This window comes from Branchiostoma belcheri, unplaced genomic scaffold (assembly GCF_001625305.1).
Source record: "Branchiostoma belcheri isolate BF01 breed outbred unplaced genomic scaffold, Haploidv18h27 scaffold107, whole genome shotgun sequence".
Classification (NCBI taxonomy): Eukaryota; Metazoa; Chordata; class Leptocardii; order Amphioxiformes; family Branchiostomatidae; genus Branchiostoma; species Branchiostoma belcheri.
The window spans coordinates 935,396-961,413 of NW_017802458.1; the positions used below are offsets into that span (position 1 = coordinate 935,396).

A 26,018-nucleotide genomic window follows, 5' to 3' on the forward strand; every position below is an offset into this window, starting at 1 on the left:
CGATCCCCGGTGCCTTGTAGAGGCTAGGGTAGGTGGACATTTGCGTTAACTTGGATTAAACAGATGATCTATTTGGGGGATATTTGGCCTGGGTATTTTAGTAGGGTTCTCCAGTTTTTTGAAAGTCTTGCAGATACGTTTCTGTTAATCCAGCTCTGATGTAACATGGCAGCTGGTCACCCTCTCAAACATTTGTAATTAGTAGCCTCCGGTGACGTGCTGAACTCAACTAGAAAATTAAAGGAGACAGTTCCTTGCACGTAGCTAGTATACTAGCTACGTGCAAGGAACTTGTGGTGATGTACGTGAGAAATCTTACATGAGCTACGTGAATAAGAAACAAAACAGGCACATGTTTGTCAAGATGTTTTCACCGTTCCTTCGTTCTTAAGTGCGATTCTTATAAGATGAAAGATGATGATAATCGACCCCTAATGTATTTCTCGAGTGACAACAGCGTCCTTTGTCAGTCCTTAATTGATGAACCGAGATGTAATGCCGCTTATTATGTTGCAGACTACATTTACCTGAGGAGGGAGGCCCGCTCTGCCAATCACAGAGTCCCACGTTCTCTTTCTAATGGCTCACTCTCACTCACACTTTTAGTGTGACGACCTATCCCAAGGAAGTGGATACAATAGCGCTGTTGCCCAGGGTAGCTGGACATATAGGTCAACTTAAAGAGATCTGTTTTTTTTTTATATTTGGCTTGGGTATTTTAGTAGGGCTCTTCAGTTTTTTTTAAAGTCTTCCGGAAACGTTTCTGTTGTCCGTGCTCGAAACACGCAGAAGAATAACCCCGGACGCCAGTCTTACCGTGATCGGCCTACTGAGAAATCCACGCGGTAAGTCGCAACTCTTGGGTAACATGGTCTAGCCTGAAGCAGGACTTGACACAGTTGATGTTTTGGATGTTGTATTTAGAAATAGTTTATGTACTGTGTATTTGTTGTGTGTATTTTTATGTGTATCCGGGATTACCTGAAAAGCAGGCCAAAATAGCCTGAGTTGTAATTACTGGTTAAATAAATTGAATTGAACTGGTATATATCCAGTCTTACGGGGGTGTTGGGGTGTTCAGACAGGCTGTGTCTTCGGTGGCTCTAATAGCTTCCCCCGCCCAGTGCAACAGGCCGTCCCGGTAGGTGTGTTACACTAATAAGAGACAGTATACAGTGGGATCAGAGCCTCAGAGGTCATGATCTTTGTGTTTCCATGGATCGTACTTATTATTGTAGCTGGTCAAAATGTGATATGTTTGGACTAAATGGACAATTTGGAAGTCGGACTACCCTGTCAATATGAGTTTGCAATCGTTGAACACTGAAGTAGGTGATTTTGACAGCTCAGTTCTTGTATTTTTAACACATATTCCAATTGGGGCTGGAATTAGTGTCCTGTCCCCTATACCCCGAGAGGGGCATTGCCCAGTAGTATTGTACAGAAGTGTTTTTATACGTTTTCAAACATTGACCATTCAGCAATATGGCGTCGACCGTTTAGGAAAGGGCAGATACCACAATTGCGTGGCGCAGTTGTAGTGCCTTGTTAATACCAAGGACATTATACACAGTATAATTACCAAGGACATTATACACAGTATAATTACCAAGGATATTATACACAGTATAATGACCTTGTTAATACCTTTGAAAATCCTTATTTTCTCATGAAAGTTTTGGTCTATTTTGAAAATTTCTGGACTGGAAGGAACAGGTAGGATCTACTCTTTCCTACTTCAGTCAAGTTTTGTTTATTTTACCAGTTCTGTGGGCGTAGTGAGAGATGTGAGTGGTTAGGTCTTGTCTGGCCAGGCGGATGGATATCATGGAAAAGTAGGTCAAAGTTGAGGTTTGTTTACTATCCTCAGCTGTGGCGGGAATTTGATCAGGTCGACCCCTGTTGTCCTTTTATATAATTTGGGAAGCAGACCCTTGTGGCTACCTGGTGTAGAAGAATTTTAGAGATTGAAGAATGGGAAAGCACTTTCATGAGGATCTCTTTTAGTGTATTGAAGCCTGTGTTCGTATGGCCAGATTTAATAGTACTGTCTGCCCGCAACGTGCATCGAACCTGTGCAATGTGGTTACGACATTGTATGGTACAATAACCAGTAAATTTACAATTAGCCAATGAAAGTTGTTTTTTGTGGTAGATAAATTGACGAGCTAAACAGTGAAAGTACATCTGTGTTGGTAGAATCCATTGGGAGCATTCGGGGGGATTATAGAGGTCAAAGGTCAGTATTAGAGATGGCAATGTCATGTAAAGTGTAAAGTAGTCTTTTTCTTGGGAAATGTAGTTGTTTTAGAATTGGATATTATAGGTAAGGGTTGTAGCATTTTTATTTTGTTGAAAAAAAAACAGACTTGCAGCAATGTTTGTTTTGCTTGGCTCGCTGAAGAAGATATAGGTTTACATGCGGTCATCAGCTGTCCAGAGGGGTGGTGGTGGGCACTTCTCAATATTCGGGTAGAATATATTCTCGCATTGTTTAGGTGCGTTGGATTTTTGGCGACGTGTCATGGAGGAGCCTGTTGGTACAGTATTGTGTGCAGTTTGCAAGAATTCTAGGAATCGTAGATGAATTTGGTCCACAGGCATGGGATTGTAGCAAATGAAACTCCCCCTTCCCTGCGTCAGCAAAATATGACGTAACACATAGAAGTTCCCCAGTGCTGAGTTGGCAAAACATTACGTCACTCAGTTACGCCCTATCCACGTGGAAGCGAATCGGAACCTAAATCATCCTTTTCGGCGTTATCTATGTAAATTACTTTCTTGACTTAAGACGAACTCCGAGACCGCGTGGTCAGTCGAGAGAACCGAGAGGAATCCCGAGGTCGACCACTGCGGTCCGGAGCCGAGCTACTTCCACGTGGGCGGCGTGCCAGCCATCTTCCTATACTTTGTAACTCTGTAAATGTAGTTAAGTCTAAAAGGTCTCAGTTGCCATCCCGGTAACGATCAGTATCGCGGCAAGCAACTGTTGCCGGTAAGTAAGTGCTTAAATTGTATTCCCCCTTTACCTTTCTGGACCAATCGCTAAATTGTCCCCTCCTGGCTGAATGTGTATCTCCCCTATTTTGTATAAGTGGTATCTGGTATGACTTTGTATTATGCTATATGTGTCGTGTGCGACTGGAACGAATAAAGTAGACTAAAGCGAGTCCATCGTTCTCCGGTGCCTTTCCGTGGTGAAGTTACTATAGCATAAGCCCAAATCTAGACCCGCTAGACCTACATGTGACAGGATGTCCACAGGAATGTCTCCCAGCTCTGTTTGCATCTATGCCCACATTCTTGGAAACCATTGAGAAGATCTCTCTGCCCCGGTTGCCTTACTTTCTGTGACCCCGGGGCTCGTTCACTATACACTAAGGGGAGGAGTGCACTTTATCTGTCTAGACTTACAGGTACCAAGGCTTCCTCAAAATAATCAAATCATGGCAGTAGTGTCATGCAAAAAATAACCATAACACCAACCACCGTCGCCATGGCAATGTATCTTTTCATTGCCAGTCTTGTTATTTTTTTTTGGGGGGGGGGTGGAGACTTGAGAGGTTGGACTACCCTGCCAATGTATGTTTTTCAAGGTCTAAAACTCAAGTATATGAATTTTGACCACGTTGTTTTGACATAATTCCCATACATTAACATGTTCCTCTATTTTTGTCTGGTGCCAGCCTTTCACACCTGGTTGTCGAAATCTTTCCCCGCTCCTTTGTTCATGGCCACCCTTCCGTGAGAGGACGGCGTTACTTGTCTGTCCGTAATTAGTGGTCATTGGAGATAAATGTCACTATTTTGTCTCATTTTGCTTGACGAGGAAGACAGATCGTCCCTACATACATGATCGGCTGTTCCAATCACAGAGTACCACGTCGCCATTTAAGGTCGCAGAACACAGTATTAATGGGCGACCCCGGGGATCTATGACGCAGATATAGAAAGTAGTACAGACAAACCTCTTGAATCCTGGCTAGTGCGACTTATGTGAGAGGTAGCGATGAGTGAACTGCGCTGTGTGGCATAGAAAGGTATCGGCTTGTACACAGTATGAGTCGGATTGTGAAGATTTCCCTGTTCGTGTATAAATGCGCGGCATTAGGCAACCGCGTTCCGGGGTGAGCCGGCTGCAGTTCCGCTGACCACGGTAGAGGGCCAAATTTAAAGTGGTCGTCATTATGTTAAAAACACTTTTTTTGGTTTTCAGTTGTTTTGTAGAATATACCGTATATTTCAACATATTAGTTGGCCGTGCTTAGCTCTAGGGCACCCTACTATAATTTTTACCGCGTCGAAGTGAGTCACCTTGGGGTGCTCAACTATAGGAATCCCCATAGGGCGAAAGCAGTGTTCTGCCACCTTACCATGACTCTCACTCTCAGCCACCTTTATGGCCGCACAACACAGTATTTATGGGCTAACCCCGAAGTCAAAAATAGTACGGGTATAAAGTAGTGATGAGAGAAAGGTGCAGACATTGTTCTGTGCGTGGCATCGAGATGGAACCTGTGGTAAATGTTAGAGGAATACGTCAGTTTTGAGACTGTAAAAGTTGAATTATGGTGCGTGTTCAGTCGGCGTAAATTTGCGCTTGGATACTTGTACCACCTAGTACTAGCTACAGTTCCATGACCTCCACAGTGGCGCTAATAAAAGAGGGAGTGAGAAGGGAACAAGCCTGCAAATCTGAGGTCATTTTCACATATTTTGTTCACTATACCCTCAAATTAAACATAAAAAATTCTGAACCTTGCTTTTGCACCCTACTTTGATTTTCAGTGAGTCGAAATGGGTCACTTTGGGGTCCTTAACTACAGAAATCCCCATAGGGCTAAAACTGTGTTGTGCCGCCTTATGCTTAATTATCACCCAATTCATGCTTTTAAAAAAAGCTGCCATTTCCTGGTTTATGTCTAGATCTATGAGAGATTTTCTCCAGTTTTTGAAGGAAAGACTTTTGGACTTTTGATTATTTTTCCTGCGCAATTTTTTCTCAGAAGGCCCATGCAGTTTTGTGATAAGGAGGACAGAATAAATTCTAACTAGAGAAGTAACATTTGCAAAGCAAATGCATAATGTTTACCTTCGTATATGGTCTGCTCTGTTAATTCTTACTTAAACACATTCACATACATGCATATGGTGACAGGAGTCTAAATGCCTACTATGAAATTGCAACATTTTGTAACCCAACACCAGTTACTATGGTGACAGACGTCAACAAAAGAGGCCATTGGCCAGGTCAGAGGGTAGTGTTTGGAACAGAAGAAGAAAAAGAAATGGAGGAAAAACAATATGTTTTTCTTCGGTAAACATAGAACAATATGACCTTTGGCATGAATTGCCCTTCCTGGCTGGATGGACTGATGTCAATTTCAAGTTCTCAAGTGCTGACCGCCTATCAAACTGATCTTTGCAGGTCGCCCGTGTCTGTTGACATACATCCATACCTGTGCTCACCTGTGTGGACTCCGGGCTTGTAACCATGGGAGCCATCAAATCGCTGTGGCAAGAATTTCCGACGAAACGTGTATGTACATGTTTTGTTTGCTTTTTTCGCACATTGTACATAATAAAGAATAAAAAGGAAAAAAAGTGGGGGGGGGGGCTATTGGGCTTCTATTGATCCTGACTCCGTCAGTGAATGACTAGAAAAGGTAACATTTTCAAAGAAAATGCATAATGTTTACCTTAGCATATGGTCAGCTCTGTTAATTCGTGCTCAAATGGATTCATAAAAAATGTCAGATAGGAGTATAAATCCCACCTACTATAAAATTGGAATCATGGAACACCTTTAGTGCACTATGCACCAAGTAACATCTAGAGTCAGTGCACAGTTAACCAGTCAGAATTGCCCTGATGAAGATGACAGACGGTCATCGAAACGTCGGCTCGTAAAAAAATGAATGGTTGTGATCAAAGAACTTTGCTATTCATTCGTTTAACAACCTGACGAAATTATTAACCGATGTTGTTTTGGTTTCAGGTTACAATTATAGGGCTTCTTATAGCGACAGCAGCTATCGGCGGCAGCACCAGGCAACCTTTTTTCCCGTTCCTCACGCACGACTTCTTCCCTTACCTGAACAGTAACCAGATAGGTACATCACATCCCACTTACTTTCTTACTTAGGCCACAGCAAGTAATTTTTATGGATTACATCAGCTCGCGCATTAATTTTTGTCTGGTTTTGGAAATAAAAACAAGAAATTTTATTGCTTTCTGACAGTGGTCAGTATGCCAAAAATGGGCAAAGATGTCCGTTGCCATATCGGAACATAGATGAAAGATTACGAAGAGAGGAGACAAGACAAGTCTATGGTTTCTTGTTCTGTCTTGTCCAACATAAACCAAAAACAATTCGCTGCATGCATACGGCTTTGCAGCTATCATTTAAGGGTTCCTCCAGACTTTAATTAACTTGACTGCGTTGACATCGCCGTCTTGCATTTCTTTTATATGCTTTAGGCCACACCAATTGAATTTGTTGGTTCTCGGATTCTTTCATAAAAATATGAAGCGACAGGGCAAAAAAAAAAAAAAAACAGGGTTAAGCATCCTCTTATAGCCCCAAATGCAACGATAGGAGCCATGAAGTCAACACAAAAGGCTGGGTTGATATTTAAACAATGAATTTTGAAGTTTTAATCTGCATTGATTGATGGAAAAACTGTAACAACTAGGAAGAAAATGACTTTTCTCAACTGTAGGGGGCAAAATATGAGCACTTTTTAGTTAATTCAGAATTCTTTTTCTTGCAAATCAGAAAAAAAAATTAAGAGGCGAATCCGAGAGCCAACAAATTAAATTAGTGTGGCCTTGGATAAAAAAAAAAGTTGGTAAATGAAGGTCCATCTAAAAATTTCAACGATCTCTATGTATCTTGGACAGGCTATTACACCGGGTTCCTGACAAGTGCGACCTTCTTTGGTACTTTTCTCGGCTGTTTTGTGGTAGGTTTGTTTGTTTTCTTGTTTGCTTGTTTGTTTGTTTGTTTGTTTTGCACAGCAGCTCACTTATGACACAAATACATTGACCGAAAACGAATATATCAGACATTAATACAACTTAAGTATTGCACAAATGATAAAAACATAGATATAACCAATATACTAAGATATCTTTTAAGATATCTGTTAAAACAGGTCAGAAAATACAAATAAACAGCCAATGATGAAAAATAATGACTAAAAGATGATGCAGGACAAAAATATATGGGTATATCTTATAGTGATACTTAAACTTAGTACATACGATATTTTCTGAAAATTACTGCTGTGGACATGGAAAAAACGTAACAGAAGCTACATGTACATATAAACTGACAAGAGAGTCTGCGACAGAAATCAGTTCATGGTGCCTGCAGACGATTGATTGATTTGTTGATTGGTTGATTCATTGAATAGTTGATTGACTGATTGACATAAATTGCTTTTTCAGTGGGGGAAACTGTCGGATGTGGTTGGCAGAAGGTAAGGCCAATATCCTTTTATCTACACACAATACATATGATTCAAGTCGACTGAATATTTGGTTGTGACTTACTAACTAAAGATAGACTATGCAAATTCTGTTAGTAACAATCCATGCATCGATGATGAATGTCATTTTATGCTTGACTGTAGATTATATGATAACGAACGTAAATCACTGTTCAGTTCAACTAGGCTCAATAAAAAATATCAACCATTCTCAAAACAAGACTCTTTTAATTTTATGATATAATGTACAAAATATAGATGTAATGAATGAAGTATATAAGTATGTTTCGAATTGTTTCAGAAAGAGGGAAGAAGCTAGCCATTAGAACTTAGATCAATACTATCATATATAGTTGTTAGCATTTTATACCTTAGATCAAATGTTAGCCTTTTATTATTGTTGTAATTTCTTTATAGTACGTGTTTAAAGTTAAAACTTTTGGTCCCACACAAAAAAATTCTCTCAGCTAGAGCTTTCGACCAGTCACACTGGTCTTCCCCATAAGACTGACCCAGTGAAGCTTGTCACGTGGCTTCTTTGAAGTGTGACGCCAACATTCGGTCAAAGGTATCTGGTAGATGATGTCGGCCCCCGTTGCGGTTTTTTCTAGTACATTGTACATTCATGTATTTTTCCCCTGGGGGAATGAACATGCAATGAAGATTCAATTTATACTAACCTGATTAACGGATTTTTCTTGCTGTGCAGACCGATTCTGCTGAGTTCAAACGCGACTCTGATGATCAGTATGGTGCTAATAGGCTTCAGGTGAGACCTCCAAACCGCATGGCTCAGGACTTGCCTAGCCTCTAACAGGATTTCGGTCTGGAAAGAGTAGAAATTGGTCAAAAAGGGAGACAATCAGTCTAGCAAAGTTCTTTGATCACAACCATTTATTTTTCACGAGCCGACGTTTCGATGACCGTCTGTCATCTTCATCAAGGCAATTCTGACTGGTTTATTGTGCACTGACGCTAGATGTTACTTGGTGCATAGTGCACCAAAGTTACCCTGATGAAAATGACAGTCGTTCATCGAAACGTCGGCTCGTGAAAAAAAAATGGTTGTGATCAAAGAACTTTGCTATTCATTCGTTTACCAACCTGATGAAATTATTTACGGAAGAGAGACAACATGTCGTGTGAGTTGGTCTGCTAGAGAGAACACTTAACTTTGCATTCTCTCTTGCAGACCAACTCCCTTGGATGGTATCTCTCTATTTGACCGTTTTTCACTCTTTCCAGCCGTCGCCCGAAGCTTGATGGAGGCTCGGCTTGTCTGCACTTTCACAATTTTGTTCGACCTTTTAGACCACATAGCTTTCGTGATGAAGGCAACTTTTTTGCCAAACTCTTTTTCAATCGCACTCTCGCGTCAGTTTTTAGGGTCCCAGGGGATGTTAGGCATATAATCAAATCAACATGGCCTTATCGTCTGATATTTGTCTTCGTGAGAAGGGTATATAATACAGTGCTCTCCTGTTATTTGCATGGACGATTTGTCAGGGAATTTTATTCCTATAACAGGTTTAGTCCAATAACCTTAGGAGAGTCCACACGACCGACAGGGAGGGGAGGTCAGTTGGTTATGGATGATACTGGGCTGGGGCCAATTGAAACAACCACAAACATGATGTTATTGGTATTTATATACTCACTTTCACCCACAACTACATACATGTACCATATTCTAATCTTCAAGTCGCATTCAGAAACTCATAATGAACAGGGCTAACATGGAGTTAGAAGATCTGCGACACATTCCACCTTCATACTGTCTACCCCTGTGTTGGACAAAAGCTTACCAAACCTAAAACAACAGCCCAATCAAGGACACCAAAAAGGAACAAAGAACTTCTTCACACAATCATCATTGAGTGATTGGGGGTTCTCATCTGTCAAGAAGGAAGTGACAACAGAGAAAGTGTAGATAGACCGAAACTTAAAACAACAGGAGGGTGGAGGGTGCAGGGGTGATAATGAATGAATAACAATGGACTTCATGCAGATTTGCTGATGCGCAACAAATTACATGTATTTCTTTCACGTACTTCTGGGTCAGTGTGCCATTGACTTGGAAATATTTTAGTCCAATATCAGGTTAAAGACATAACAGCTCATGCAATTATGCCATGCAATTTATAATGTAGTGAATGGGAAATGGTTTGGGTTTTCAGAATTTTATGCAGATCCCAGGTTTATGCCAATGTCAGTGATGCAAATAGTTGGTGAGCACTGTATCTGCTTAACTGCGGGAGACTGTGGATTTAGCGGCATAAGTTAGAGTCTCGTGTCCAGTCTAACGTGGTTGGGGCGGGTTCTCTTCGGGGCTGAAGAAGCACGTAACCGCCCGACTCAGCTTGGTTGCCGGGTAGGTTTTACACGACGGGAGTCAATCAATCAACTTGCGACGTGCAAAACTCCTTTTAAAATCTATCCTACCGGGTAGCCTGGTTGCCAGACCCATAGCACACCTTATATATACCAAAGGTATCTCAGTGTCATACCAGTGTGCCATGGGTCTAGGATCCAGGCTACTACCGGGCGGTCTGTTGAGCTGGGAAAAACTATTATTACTATAATACTAGAGCCCCGAAGACAGCCTATACCAACCACGATAGATTGGATACCAGTCTACATTCTAACACGTTCTTACCGATATTTTCTCCCAGTTTCTCCTTCCCATGGACCGTCTGCGTGCTATTTTTGGAAGGACTTTTTAACGGCACCGTCGTTGTGGCCAAGACATATCTATATGAGGTGAAGATAGTTTACGTTCTTGATTTTAATTTTTCGGTTCATGGTGCCAATTGTGCAGATGTTGGTACAATGGCGAAATAGTGGGGTCGTTTTGCGTAGCGGTAGCGTGTTATGCCCAGGTCCAAGACAAGAGGCCCCGGGTTCGAATCCTGCCCGGTGTCACCGATCTTTTGCCCTTAAGAAAGGCACTTTACACGACTTTCCTTACTTCACTCAGGTGTAAATCAGTTCCTAGCTTCGGTTAGGGACGTCCCTAGGATAGGACGTTAAATGGAGGTCCCGTGTTTGGGAGAGCCACAAACCACGCACGTTTAAGAACCCATCGCACTTATCGAAAAGAGTAGGGGACCTTCCCGGTGAGAGTGGTTCAAAACTTACAGACTGGTCTCAGGTTTGATATCTTGAAGAGGTGGTATTCCCCTGTTATGTTAATTTTCTACAAATGTGTTAAATCTTCGTTAAAAAAGTTTGTTTTAGGCACACATTTAGACAGATTAGCCAAAGAGGCTCAGTGGACGCCACTCCAACGTAAGGGAAAGGGGATAGTTTAAAGCGCCTTTCCCAACGGCACAACTTCTGGGCATGGTGAATACCGAACCCGGGACCTATTGGCTCCGAGTCCAACGCTCTAACCGTTGCGTTGATTCTAATTCAACACAGAACAAAACTACGTATTAGTCCACACAAACTTAATATTGAACAAGGCAAGGCAGACATAACCACAATCCTCTGTAGCAAGGAATCTGCCAATATTGTAATTTTGATAAAATTGAGTGTCATTTTGTTTCTGACATTACGCACATTATGTAAAATGAGAGGTAAAGCTACGGGACAGATAAATGAATGAATGGATGAAGAGGTATATCCCCTATATTTGTATACAAGCAAAGTTCTTTGATCACAACCATTTATTTTTACGAGCCGACGTTTCGATGACCGTCTGTCATCTTCATCAGGGCAATTCTGACTGGTGAAGCCCTGATGAAGATGACAGACGGTCATCGAAAGGTCGGCTCGTGAAAAATAAATGGTTGTGATCAAATAACGTTGCTATTCATTCGTGTAACAACCTGATGAAATTATTTGCAGATGTAGACAAGATAAGTTTGCCATTTTTAGACACATCTCAAATAACACGACCTCCGTACCGTGTTTATCTGTAGGTTTGCCCTCCGGAGTACCATTCATTGGCCTTTTCCATTTTCTTGGTGCCTAGCAACGTGGCCCAATTTGTGGTGAGTATGCCATCCACATGACACTATTAACGAGTATTAACAGTATAATACAGTCCAAGGGCAGAATTGCTGCAACAATGCAGTTCCAGTGGTATATATTTTTTGTATTTCAGCCTTCTAGACAACTACATGTACCCTTCGTTAATGTAAATTTGAGTCCTTTTATACTCTGATTCAATGTCCCTTTATGTTTGTAATTTTCCATTAGTCTTCCGGCATTAACTTGCAATAAAACCTTCTCTCTAATCATTACCGTTACGCTTCTACAGGGTCCTACACTGGGTGGATTTTTGTCCTGCCCAGCCACAAGATTCGAGGTGTTCGACATCCCGCTTTTCAAGCAGTTTCCGTACCTGCTGCCCTGCGCCGTAGTGGCGTGTTTGCAGTTCTGCATTCTGATAGGTCAGTCTGAGCGTGACGTACACGTCTCTGTTGCATTTGATTGGTCAGCGAACCATGATCGAACCCCCGACCGACCCCCGAAATATTTTGTTCCGCCATTTTGGAAAATTCAGCTGTCACAGTCGCCGAAAACCAGCCGTCTTTGTGCCGACCTACTTCCCATCTCCAGAATGCATTGCAAAAACAGGGGTCTAAACATCATTTGCATAGGACAGAAAGGCATCGGAATGATCCTATTGACTTTAAACAGATTGTTTTTCACTGTGTTTTGAGGCGTAGGAGCATTTTATGCTCAATATTAATTAGATTACTGTGGGTTGAATATGACAACAAATAGAGAATGAATTTTTTGTGTTCTTTTCAACATGGAACATGTGGTTTGTAACGTTACAGCATCAGTATAGCGTTACCACTATAACGTTACAAACCCCATATTAAAAAAAAATCATTCTCTATTTGTCGTCAGATTCAACCCATAGTAATTAACGTTGAGCATAAAATGGGCCAACACCCGTCAACAGGATCACTCCGATGCCTTCCTGTCCTATGCAAATGAGGTTTAGACCCCTGTTTTCGCAGGGCATTCTGGGAATGGGAAACTCGTGAATGTCGCGGGGGGGGGGGCGGCTGGTGTTCGGAATTCCGGTGGGCCAAATTCTTGAATGTGTGACAGATGCTTTACTCAAGTGTATTCTGCTGTCTCAAAGCGTGTTTTGCAATGTATACAATGCTGCCATCTAGATTATATTAAAGTGTGTCCAAACGTTAATGCTGAGGTAATATTTCCAAACATGGGCCAGCCGGGCAGTCTTATGGAACGAAGAGTATGATACAAATGACAGAAAAGCACAGAAAGTTGAAAAATTAACAATGGAAACTATTTGCGTATATTATTGTTGATTTTGAATTGGTGATTTTTCGTTAATCAAAACAGCAGGGTGGGACCCCGGTTTGGAAATGTGACCTATATACTAATAAACGTAATAAACCTTTTCACAATGCACAGTTGGCTGCCTTTTTCTGACCGAATCGTTGGGCAAAAAACTCAAAGAAGAGTACATCGATCTAACCGAAGTATCTACCGATTCGGAAGAAGATGGGGAAAAACGTGAGTAAAACTGCTTCGGCTACTTTTTATCTCTTACATGTCGTGGTATGTTCGACCCGAGGTGTATATGGTGAGATAATCCCTGAACGGGTGCGATAACCACCGAATAAACCACCGAGGGAAGTTTATTGTTGATGAGGTTGTTATCGCACCCGACCAGGGATTATTTCACCATATACACCGAGGATAAGGCGGGGCATTAACGTTATTATCATATACACTGTAGCCTAACGTAACATTCCTTTATCGCGGAAAAAAAGGCGATTAAACTGTTACGAAAAAACGATGTCACGTGAAATAAGATGGTGTGGACAGAAAAACAAAACATCTACAAGGTAATCATCTGCGGTGACCACGTGACATTGGAACAGTACCACTTTTAGTGGGGGTGTCAAATTATTTTTTGTATTTTTCTGTTTAAATTTAATTTATTTCATTTAATTGTACTGTATCAAAAAACATTCAAAATAAATTACAATATGCTTTAATAAATAAATACTACAAGTATGAAAACTACTGTTAGTGTCCTGTCCCCCGTATAATGGTACGGTCCAAAAAGCCATGGGTTATGGTCTGATAACCCATGGGAAATGGAGCCTCCTGATTGGTCGACGGCTACTGGGTATATTATAATTATTATCATTTGTCCCCCACAGGACAAGAGGACTCCATCACGGGCATTCTACGGGACAGACTGGTGCTGACCTCCTGCGTGGTTTACGCTATCTTTGCGCTGGCGAGCATCTGTATCAACCAGACGGTACGAGCGATTTAAAACTAGGGACGTAACATTTGCTAGTAACATTTGCTAGTGACATTTGCTAGTAACAGTTATTAGCATACTTGCTGCCTAGTGCACACTTTGTATTGTCATGTTGCAATTTTGAATAAATGAAATAAATAGATAACATTTGCAAAGCATAATCTTTAACTTCGGACATGGTCTGCTCTGTTAATTCTTACTCGAACACATTCATATACATATACATTCATATACATAAGCAAAGCAGACAATGAAATTGCAACATCATGTAACCCAACGCCTGTCATCATGGTGACAGATGTCAACAAATTATGTCATTGGTCAGGACAAAGGTCACTGGTTGGAGAAGAAGAAGAAACTGAGCAAAAACAATATGTTTTCCTTCGGTTTTCAGGCAAATTCCATTGAATTCACACACAATGTAAAAACCATTATATCGGAATCAGTATTATAAAGTTTTCATCTGGATGTTATGGATATCGCTCTTGACAGAATTGGTTGGAGGGACCTGACGGAGGGGAGCAAGGGGCCAGTACCTGGCCTTGGCACTTAGGCAGGGCAGGTAGGCAGGTAGGCAGGTTATGGATAGTTTTACCAAAAACTTTTAATAGGCTCATGACAATAAACTTCTTATTAATTCTGAAACCGTTTTGTTCCCATCCTGCAGTTGTTGGCCCTCCTGCTGGTTTCTGACCCCGACCATGGCGGATACAGCTTCGGTCCTGCAGAGGTCTCCGTCGTCCTGACCACGATCGCCGTCTACGGCACCGTCACGAAGGTATTCATATTTTATTCCATACCATAGGAATGGATGAAATATATTGTTTTCTTTCATTTCTCTCCTCCTCCTTCTGTCATTTCTTTAAATGGATTCAATTTCTCGATTCTTGGGCCAAATGACCTAAAGTTTGGCATGGAGGCAGAGTGGCCAAATGCAGACGTTTCTAGTTATGTTTGCCTTCGCATGAGGAAAACATACTGTTGCTCAGTTTCTTCTTCAGTGTCAACTTAGGTCAATGGCCTGGACCAGACGTCAGTCACCATGGTAACTACTGCTGTAGCAGACACCCTGTGGTGAGATTAAGATGATTGATTTCTTCTGTGATTCTGTAATTTCTTCCGTTGATTTCATCTCTCTCCTGAAGGCATCGATAAACCCTTACATCGCGTCCAAGTTCACCTACAAGACGGTGTACGTGATTGGACTTGTGCTGTACGCTGTGGGAATCTCCTTGCTTCCGTCAATGTCCGGCATCACGGGGGTAGGAGCCGTGGCGAGTCGCAAACTCTCAAACAAAACAGCGTCCTCTAGCGACTTCACACTGAACTTCACTACAGCTGAACGCATCTCGACGACGTCACCACAAGTGATGACGGAAGGTTACTTACAGAAAGCGGCAGAAATGAACGTGACAGCCGCGAGACCGCTTCCCGGCCAGTGTCGCATAGCAGACGGAGACAAGACGGAGACCTCCCAGCCCCCGGCCTCAGACCTACTCGCCAGGGTCTGGGCTCCACTACTGTTTGTAGTGTTGGTGATGGAACAGGGACGGTAAGACACTGATCAACACTACTACGGTTTAAACAGCCTCCAGTTTAATTTGGGACTTCCAGTTTAATTTGGGACTAATTCCCATATCTCAGCAACCGTACATCTAGATAGGCTAATGCCGTAAACTATAGATAAAAAATTGTATAAAAACTATGTAGCAGTCATCGAGCCAAAGTCTACTAAAACAACCTCTAGTATAATTTGGGAATTCCAGTTTAATTTGGCAGAATTCTGGGGAATTTGGTTTAATCTCCACGCTACCTTGCGTGTTTTCATCAAACAACAATTAAATGTAGATTAAGCGAATCGTGATCGGACACGGTTTGAAAGGAACGTGTGGCATGTGGACCTGAGGTTTCGTGTGAACAAGGCCAAAGCCAATTAGACATAGCTCTATTCTCTCTGTGATTCATGAGATAAATGCTTTTTTACATCTTTCAGCGCATTCTCGTTCCTGGCCGGCATGGTTCTGGTAGGAAACGCCAGTGTGGTGAGTACTGTACCTCTTACCAAAGATTATCATACGTTAAAATACGAATGTCACGCTACTGGCCTGCTGGAAACTGCCCTTCCTGGGGTGTTGCTTCCAGGAAAAAGAGGTCAATGCTTGTTGGGGTGCAAAACAACACCAAAAAAAAAAAGCTGACTTCGGGCTTTGCATACCTCAACTTTATAACCGTCACAATACTTTTTTATGTCTGTAAATACAGCAATCCAACCGGGGGACGATCAACAGCATAGCGCAGATTCTGGCGTCACTGATGCGGCTGGCGGGACCGGTGACGAGCGCCAACCTGTTCGCTTGGAGCAACGATAACGGTAGGATATCCTGAAAGTTCATCTGCGTTGGTAGAAATCATAATAAAGCAAGTTTAAACTGTAGTTTCCAACACAACAAATTGGACTCACCCACATTTTTGACTGTACAACTCCAGTCTTTGTCAAAGAATCCACCGCTTCCATGACGTCACGCAGATAACACACGTGACTCCGTGAGCAGTGGAACATAGGTTGCAAAAAGCCAAACCGGACTTCTTTGCACGAGGGATTGAAGAGGCCATCTACATCTGGGCATTACAACCATCCCTCAACTGAGACGGGGGGCGCCACAGACTTTCTGCAACCTATGATCCACTGCTCACGGAGTCACGTGTGTTATCTGCGCGACGTCACTGAAGCGGTGGATTGCTCATTCTTTGACAAAGGCTGGAGTTGTACAGTCGAAAATTTGGGTGAGTCCAATTTGTTGTGTTGGAAATTACAGTTTAAACTTGCTTCATAATAACGTTAGGATGGCAGCTCTTTCTCGGCTAAACCCCGTTTTGCTACTCGAAACAAGGGTTTTCTTTTACACAACCAAATTATTTACCTTGCTGACAGACACCGAAACGCCAGCAAGGTAAATAGTTTGGTTGTATAAAAGGAAACTCTTGTATCCTAAACTTTACCAAGCTGATGAAGCTATTTTCGGACTGCTACTGCTAGGGAAGCAAATTGCCTTTTAGTCCTAAATACTAAAAGCTTCTTTCCTAGAACTACATTACCATGGAGAAAGTTTTTGTTTATATTCCAACATGTAATTACAAGACGTGGTGACGGCGCACTCAAGTTTTTTCAACTTATATTAACCCTATCTAGACCGGGCTTTTTTGAGCAAGATTTGACCGGGGGGGGGGCTCTTTCGGCCCCCCCTCAGAACTCGCTAACGGTATGTCGTATGGCTACCAAATTTTCAGAGGATGGTGTACTAGTTAAAATTTATCATATCTACAATTTTGATGTCATTAGGACGTAATATGACGTCATTATGACGTCATTAATGGGATTTTATTGGCCAAAACCGTCTAGATAGGCTATTCCCTGAAAACTAAATGGTATTCAACATAACTTTACCAAAAGTGTTTATGACAGAATATTAGAGTGTACTAAGTCTTATGTTGCCCATAGCAACACCGGTGACGTCATAAAATGACGTCATACATATTTAAGATATCCGCCATCTTGGATCATCAATGTTGAATTTTCAAAAATAGTTTTTTTTCGTGATAAAGCCTAAAATACATTGTAAACATACCAAAGACCTTCATTTAAACCTTTTTTGGAAAAAGAAATGGAAGTATTGATGAAATTTTAAGGAAAATAACTTGTATATACCTGTTCTAATGATATGGTCCGCCATCTTGGATTTTGGCCAATGAAGTCATCAAATTAGCATAAATTGTGCATATTTAATGATAAAATTTACATAAATTCATATGGGATGTTATTAATATTAGAAACCATGAGTAACTTGACATAAAACCCATAAAATTCTATTCTTGAAACAAAAATTACTAAATTTAGCAAAAAATGCCTGTCAGAAACCCGTTGCCATGGCAACACAAAAAAATTATTATCTTATTCCAATGATAGAAAATTGTTGCCAACAATATTTTAGGAAAAGTCACCAAGTTTGGTCATTCTAGCCCTAGCCATTCAGACGCTATGTGACATCAAAGTTGGCGCGGGCACTTTTAGCCCCCCCCCGGTCTAGATAGGGTTAATGCCGCCACCAACACAAGGGACAATACAATACTCATTTTCACCCGGGCGAAGTGAGGAAAGTCGTGTTAAGTTCCTTTCCTTGGACATAAGATCGGTGGCATGTCAGGACTCGAACCCGGGAACTTTTGGTTCCGAGTGGAGCACTCTTCCGCTACGCCACTGGAACAAGCTTCCCAAATGGGTACCACCGAAAGATCTGCTTAGGGATTAAGGAAAGTCGCCAGTGCAGTTATCTAATCGGTTTTCAATCCGACAGTTTTTCCTTTCCTTTGTTGACAGGGCTGCCCTGGCCGTTGGATCACCATCTGGGTTTCTATGTGGTGGCCGTTCTGTGCCTCCTGATGGCGGTCCTCTGCGCAAGTTTACCGGCTTCCATCAACAAGCCCAGGATCGCCCTGGACAGCCCGACAGCGTCGGAGGGAAGCGACGGGGGGAAGGGCCAAGGGAAATAAGAAAAGAAAGTAAGTATGCATCTTAGAAAATGCCATAGCAAGGCTAGCCTGGTGTCCAATCAATCGTGGTTGGGGCATAGTAGTTGGGGCAGGCTGTGTCCTCGGGGCTGTAATAGTTTCGCCCCGCCCAGTACAATAGGCCGTCCGGTAAGAGTCTTACGCTAACTGATAATGAGAAGGCACGCCGGGGAGTTGATTTGCCCCATCACTATCGTCTATTCGTCTAATCAATCTCCCATCGTAAAATACCTACCGGAAAACCTAGCTGAGGTGGGCGGGAAAAAGTCCTGGAAAACAGCGCCAACATCTCCATGGCCAGGTCCGAGGAAACCCTGCCCCAACCGCGATAAGACTGGATTCCAGTCTATCGTGGCTGGGGAAGGCTGTTTTCCCCGTCCAGCTCAACAGACCTCCCGATAGGAATGTTACGCCTGAAGGATTTTTGCACGCCAAGAGTTAGTAGCCCCACCTCCCGTAGTGCAAATCCTACCGGGGAGCCTACCTGAGTCGGACGGGAAAGAGCTTCTGCAGCCGCGAAGAGGTTCAGCCTCGTCCGCGTAAGGTGTAGGCCTTGGTGTTTTTCTTATTCGAAAAAATGAGACCATTTTCAAACAATGTTACATAGACACGGTGACAAAGATATTCTTTTTGGTGGCCGACCAATGGGTTTGAGTAGGTTGACAGCACATGGGTTGGGACGATTGACAGGAAGAATGGTAGGCCGTCTAAAGGCCAGGCACAAGAAATGGGTGTGAACAAGAAGGTAACAGAAACAAACTTGTACGGCTGATATGCATCCATGTATTACATACTATAAGGTGCATCCGTTTTATGATCCTGAGTTTCTTACGTCTCCCATATTTCTTCATTACAGAACCACTGAAGGCGGGCATGGAAATGCGAAACCAGGAGCAACAATATAAGCAATATGGACATTGTTTGATTAAAGTACTTTGTTAAATGTCTTGTAAAAAAGGAGACCAACATTTTGAATTTTGAAATGGTAAAGGATTCACATAACTTAAGATATATAATTCAATTTGTTCCAAATTTGTGTCGCCTGTATATGATTAAAATTGTTGTTGATTTGATTTGACAGTTATAAAGAAGACTGGCCTTAGATAATGGCTTTGTCTTCTTTTGTGTAAATATCTGAGTTTAAAATATGGTGTCATAGCTGGATTCCGAAAGACAGAGATATTTGTTTGTTATTTCAAACATCAACAAGATACATTAGGACTTTTCAGCTTTTTCAACAAAAGAAGCATTAGGGGAAATGCACTTCTGTTTATGTCATATTTACATTAAGTATTTTTTTAGCTTTTTAAGCAAAAGGAGCACTAGGGGAAATGCACTTCTGTTTATGTCATATTTACATTAAGTATTTTTTTTTAGCTTTTTAAGCAAAAGGAGCACTAGGGGAAATGCACTTCTGTTTATGTCATATTTACATTAAGTATTTTTAAAAACTTTTTAAACAAAAGAAGCACTAGGAAAAAATGCACTTCTGTTTACATTAAGTATTTTTTAGCTTTTTAAACAAAAGGGACACTAGGGGAAGTGCACTTCTGATGCTATTGTAACGTACCATTTTTAAAAGAGTGATTTAAGTGATGTACTAGATTACGGACTCGCACATACAATATTGCAGTATGCAAGATAGGGATAAACGAGATTACAATATGGAGTAATAAACGTTTTAGGGTAATGTTTTTTCCTACTTTAGTCTGATCCAAATATTCACAAATATATATCTATCTATCTCACTCTCTATATATATATGTATCTATATAATCTGTATCTATATGTATCTATCTATATATTGTTTAATTTGTTTTTAAAGCCTAAGTACGTAATTCAGCGGTTTTATACGCTGCCATGTACCTGGAGTGTTGTCAATAAACTATTACATCTATCCTTCTATCTATATCTGTATTGGTACATTAACCCTTATATCTATATCTATCTATTTTTCTCTCTCTCTCTCTCTCTCTCTCTCTATATATATATATATATATATAGTATATATATATATATATATATATATATATGTATGTGTGTGTGTGTGTGTTTGTGTGTGTGTGTGTGTAAATGTATCAATTATGTATTTTTACGTTCTAAGATAATTGATTTTGGTTAAGCCATTTATTTACTCTATACGTCTATTTATTCATGATGTTTACTCATGTGTTAAGATTTCTATGTGCAGACGACACAAATTTATTCATGTATATGAATAAATTTGTGTCGTCTGCACATAGAAAAGCAATATCAGTGCTTAATCGTTTATATAGTTTAGAAACAGAAGGGGTAAGATAGATAATTGAGGGACGCCGCATGAAATTAAGTTTTGACGTGGAGAATGTTAAAACTCCCTCCATGGCAAAGTTCCTTCCGCGACTGACTCCCTTCTGGGCAAATGTAGAGGGGTAACGGTACACCCTCATAGCGTCACCAAATGAGGTACTTTGTAAATGTCTGTTTCATTTGGTATATATTACAATTGTGGCAGCATTTTATACCCCAAAATAGGAATCTTGCGTCTTGTTTTAGGTTCCGATAGTAGAAAGATTGCAGTGTACATGTATACAGATCGCCGCCGTGTAACGTTACGTACTAGCGAGCGCGCACGACAATACCACCCGAGTAGAGTAGGTTATCACAACCCCTTAGAAAGACACAAAGAAAACAGAAACGACCGATTTGCACTGAAGAAAGTTTATTTTCCGTAGCCTGGGCTAAGCCACGATCTATACCTTCTCCACGGGCGCTGGGGACGAGCGTGGTTGTTGCATTTTTCAAGAAAGGGCATGCCTTAGTCTTATAACAAATACTGACTACTGATACAGACATTGCGATTTCCGACAGAAATAGATTTCTCTCCTGTTTATGTCTTGGACAGAATTTTGGTCCCTAATGTTATATCCACGGCGCCTGAAATGTGGGATACACGAGAACTTCATCCTACATATAGGCCGGGTTGTGTTCTGGGGCAAGGTCGGGAGAAGGTCGTGAATGAAGGGAGGAGTCTATATAATTGGCTTGCGCTTCCATACTACGGAGTATCGTATTGAGGAACATGAAAAACATACATCGATTTTGCATACAGAGAAGCATAACCAGATTGTCTTCCTTCCTGACATAAATATATAACCTACTCGTGCTTTCACCTGATTGATCCATGTTTAACCAACCAGATAACTTGAAACCGTTGACGTAAGATAACCTCTTCTTGGAATCCCCAGCAATTTTGTCTCCTGAAGATGTGAATATATTAATGGCTGGCGTCTTCATTTTGCATCTGAGACAGACAATCTATGGCATTGATTTGAACAGAAGAGGCCCATCTGTAGGAAGCTAGGCAACAGCAAAACATGTGGTGTTTCTATCAAACTCTCTATATAATGATAGCCATGCACATGCAGATGCTCCATAAAAGTAAATTACGACTAATATATAAAAATCCACATTTTTGCAGTGTCTATTGTTAACATAGTTTTATTTTACACGTATCCCAGTTTCTTACAGATGATGACGTCACTAAAAGTTCAAGTTCTGGGGACGGTTCACTAACATCACTGCGTTGGTACTGATGGTTTTAGGTATGTTCTTCTGGAGGATTTTTTTGCTCAAACAGAAGAGGAAGAAGCCTTAGTTTAAATAGGGTTAGGTTATAGTTTTCATGGTTATAATTACATCTTATTCTGGCTGCCGTCCTACTATATTTTTTTTTTTACAAACTTGGTAGCGAATTCTATTGTTCGAAAACGCATAGGTCATTCATAGAAGACACTTTAAACTCAACACTCGTTCTCGATTTGCATTCAACGTTACATATACATCTACATTGTTCTGTTAAAACTTACACTGTGATAACATTGTCTTACTTTGAAACAAATTTGCAAACTAGTACATTTCATTTTTCTCAGTTGTTGTCCTTAAATGATTAGTGCTGCAATTTTACAATCTACAGTATTTACACAATTGATTTTGTAACGCATAATATGTAAATACTACATGGTTCATACTACAGTGGTTAAAACCAAAATGGTATGGCTATATCAACATCCACAGCAACCCAAATACAACAACGTTATGTAACAACATGATTCAGTCGTCGTCTTTTCCATTTTGGCTATGTAAATGATTTAAGTGAAGAAAGCATCCATTGCCTAACTGCTTTATCAAAGTAAATTGTGATAGAATCCTGACTTAGACGTGACGGTCACAAAGTCTGTTGGTTGAAATATGTATTGAGACTTTGTTCTATATGCGAACGCAGACTACACAACGAATCGTACATTCTACATAAGTAAGATAAATAATACATCCAAAAAGTAATATATACTAATGGTGATGCATTCAAAACGTAATAATAATAATGGTTATCACGTCCATCGTCCATGGGATGGTATGCTTACATTATTGTCAATGTTAGTATTTGCACAAGCTACTCATCCTATAGCGCAAATGTCAGTCCTTCTCGCAGGCGCAGAAGGCCCCTTTGACGAGTCAACTGAAAACAGCCTTTTTCTTGGCATGTGTGCATAAATGCTGGTATTTTCCAGCTGGAGAGTTCTTTTTCTTTTCTTTTTTGTTTAAAAAAAAACCTGACGTTTACCCTTCTTTTAACTGCCTGGGCGAGCTCTAAAAGTATCCCATCTTGTTGTTTTTGGTGGTGTACAGGGGTCATGATTTCAGTGTTTCTATCTCTTGTTTCTGTACTTATTTCTGCCGGTCAAACTAAGCTATTTTTAAAACTAAATGGACAAAGTTGGACTACCCTGTTGGACTACCCTGTTTGCAATGGTTGAACACTCAGGTAGGTGATTTCTGCCAGCTCAGTTCTTAGATATTCACCATATATTCCAATGTGGTTGGAAATGTGGTCTGTCCCTTACATGTACCACTGCTTGTGTTTGAGATAGTCTTATTACATAATGACTACTGATACGGACATTACAATTTCCGACAAAGAAAGATTTTTTTTCTCCTTTTGTTTTGCATTTTACTTGATTAAATTTTGATGCCCCATTTAATATCCATTGCAGGAAAAGTGGGATTCACCAGAACTTTATCCGACACAGGTCGGTTTGTGTTCGGGGGCAAGGTCGGGAGAAGGTTGTGAATGTGTGGCAGGAGTCTTATTGGTTTGCGCTTCCATCATACGGTCCGCAGTATCGTATTGAGGAACATGAAAAACATACATCGATTTTGCATACGGAGAAGCATAATCAGATTCACCGCTATAACCTGCCTGGGAGTCAACCTGTGCGCTCTGCAGCTGAGAGATGTCAACCTGGTGATTGTTTACAACGTAGCCAGCCGCCATGTTGTTCCCCTGGCTAGCCTGTTTCTTAGACATTGCACAATAAACAGCTAATATCAGACCTGACAGGGCAACAATCCCTCCAACAATAATACCAGTCAGCATCCAGCCTGACACCAAGGGACTGGGGTGTGGAGAGGACAGAACTTGTGTCTGTGGAGACTGACTGAATTTCAAGTTCTGGGTTGTCTGCTGATTTAGTTCTGTCTGCGTTTGCTTTGGTTCAAAACTTATTTCAAAACTTACGTCTTGGGTTGTCTGCTGATTTAGTTCTGCCCGTGTTTGTTTTGGTCCCTCACTTGTCTGTGTGAAAAGTTTTGAGCTGCTAGCTGTTGTTGGCAAGAGGGTAGTAGTAGAGACTTCGGTCTCTAAGGGACTGGGGTGTGGAGATGACAGGAATTGTGTCTGTGGAGCCTCTGTTATAGGCATGGCCACTGACTGCACACTATACAATTCTCCCGGTGTTGGTAAAAACATTCCTTTCAAGGTTTCAGTGCTCACGTTCTGGGTTGTCAGCTGTTTTAGTTCTGTATGTGTTTGTTTTTGTTCAGAACTTATTTCAAAACTTACTTTCTGGGTTGTCTGCTGATTTAATTCTGTTTGTGTTTGCTTTGGTTTAAAACTTATTTCAAAGCTAACACTCTGGGTTGTCTGCTGATTTAGTTCTGTTTGTGTTTGCTTTTGTTTCTCACTTGTCTCTGTGGATAGTTCTGAGCTGCTAGTTGTTGTTGGTGGCAAGAAGGTAGAAGTATAGGCTTCAGTCTTTACTCCGGGGCATGTATGCTCAATAGGACAGGGACTGTATCTTATTTGAGGACAGTGTGAGATGCCTAATTTCCAGAGTTCCAATCCCGCTAAACGCGGAGGTGTTTCACACCGGAAATTTTCCAGATCTTTCCACATCTGAGGTTTGATGGGATTTTCGTTATCAAAGAATTGCTTACAACAATCGCACATTTTTTTCCGGCACTTATTTACGATTTTCGCCAGTTTGATGGCCCACGATATGCTACAGCTACAGTAAAGAGGGTTACCCTCTATTGACAAATTATATTGCACAAAATGTCCCAAGTGATTTTGTACCTGCAAACTCATGTCCCACCCAAGATCACACTCTGACAATGTCATCAACCTGTTGTAAGAAATGTTCACCATTTTTAGGCGAGGGACGAAAAACTTAACAGCGAAAAGCTTGACACAAGACAACTGATTATGTGACAAATCTAAAGCAGTTATTCCCCGCATATGCTTAAGGCAGTTCCACGGAAAGCATCTGATTCTATTGTTCCTTAGGTTAAGTATTTTCAGGTTAAACAGGTTCAAACCAGCACAGGAAAAGGAAGTTATGGCGTTGTTTGGTAACTGAAGTTCAGCCATGTTTTGTGGCAGTCCTTCAGGGACACTTGTCAAACCGATGTTGTCACAAGCTATCCTTGGTAAATTATATTTAGATACGTAATGATAATCTGTAATTTTACATCCTTGAGTTTGCAGTTTTCTCATGACGTTGTTCGGTGCTTCTTTGCTTGCGACGATCTGAGTGGCAAAGGTCAAAACCATAGCAACGGTCACGACGTAATAAATGCGCTGGCGTGCCATGGTAATTTGGGTGACAAAATTGAACAAGAATTCAGTATGGAAAATGTTTCTGTAATAGCTTCAATGTCACGTAATCTAGAGATGCCGCCCTTCCAATCAAAGATATCTCAGGATGTTACAATGAAAATACCAGTTAGTATGCCTGACAAAGATTTTCTCTAAACGTCGCTGTTAAAGGCTGAATGATGTTGACACCTGGTTACACCTGCCTCTTGCTCCATGGACCAGACGTCTCAGGTTTTCTTCACCGAAACGCTTTCTGTTACCCTGAGAAAATTAGAAGAAATACATTGTTTTTTCATGCTACATAATAACCACAAACATCGATCAAACTCATTAAAACATGAGAACGTAGATAGCCATTCTAACCCTTCTCGAGACCCACTATTTTCTTTTATTCATTAGACGGCAACGACTTGATTTTATGGATGACATCCTCTGAAGACCCCCAAACTAGTGCGCGCGGTGAATAAAATCAAATTCCGGCCAAAGATATTTTAAAAAAATGCTACTAAACCACTGGAATACAAAGCTCAGATATTATGAATTTGCGGTAATACATAGCGACGTATACAACAGGCTGGCTTTTTCCGGAATTCATAAATCGGCACTGTGCGTATGTACTAAGATCTTGAGTCGTGGAGCTTCGGCAGCCTGGATGCTATCCTCCATACCATCCGAATTATCGCTACATAGCAAGCTACAATGGACTACCCTCACCTAGAGACATGCCAGAGCCTCGGATGACGTGATATTTTTTGTGTGTGTGTGTGGGGGGGG

General features: G+C 41.2%; 2 protein-coding genes and 1 long non-coding RNA gene across 3 annotated transcripts; 2 read left to right on the top strand and 1 right to left on the bottom strand.

Moving 5' to 3' along the window:
• Positions 1-5,425: 5,425 nt before the first annotated feature.
• LOC109479967 lies at positions 5,426-6,966 on the top strand. Its single transcript, XR_002140809.1, has 3 exons — positions 5,426-5,539; positions 5,999-6,113; positions 6,905-6,966. It is a non-coding gene; the product is annotated as an uncharacterized LOC109479967 (long non-coding RNA).
• Positions 6,967-7,207: 241 nt separating this feature from the next.
• Positions 7,208-19,655, top strand: LOC109479425 (probable peptide/nitrate transporter At3g43790). The gene is made up of 14 exons (XM_019781395.1): positions 7,208-7,231; positions 7,454-7,485; positions 8,204-8,263; positions 10,167-10,254; positions 11,418-11,489; positions 11,759-11,891; positions 12,898-12,999; positions 13,656-13,759; positions 14,430-14,540; positions 14,908-15,314; positions 15,756-15,804; positions 16,025-16,133; positions 18,138-18,319; positions 19,185-19,655. Exons 1-13 carry the CDS (start codon positions 7,208-7,210, stop codon positions 18,308-18,310), a joined length of 1,464 nt encoding a protein of 487 aa, XP_019636954.1. The 3' UTR covers positions 18,311-18,319; positions 19,185-19,655.
• A 3,729-nt stretch (positions 19,656-23,384) lies between these two features.
• Positions 23,385-25,238, bottom strand: LOC109479434. The gene has a single exon (XM_019781402.1). The coding sequence runs from the start codon at positions 25,236-25,238 to the stop codon at positions 23,385-23,387; it is 1,854 nt and encodes a 617-aa protein (XP_019636961.1).
• Between the last annotated feature and the right edge of the window lie 780 nt (positions 25,239-26,018).

Bases quoted from the DNA above. Each gene is read 5' to 3' on its own strand.
- LOC109479425 (XM_019781395.1), top strand. From the start codon at position 7,208: ATGATGCAGGACAAAAATATATGG. The intron at 10,255-11,417 runs GTGAAGATAGTT...GTTTATCTGTAG, and splicing joins CCAAGACATATCTATATGAG to GTTTGCCCTCCGGAGTACCA. The intron at 16,134-18,137 runs GTAGGATATCCT...CTTTGTTGACAG, and splicing joins CGCTTGGAGCAACGATAACG to GGCTGCCCTGGCCGTTGGAT.
- LOC109479434 (XM_019781402.1), bottom strand. From the start codon at position 25,238: ATGGCACGCCAGCGCATTTATTACGTCGTGACCGTTGCTATGGTTTTG.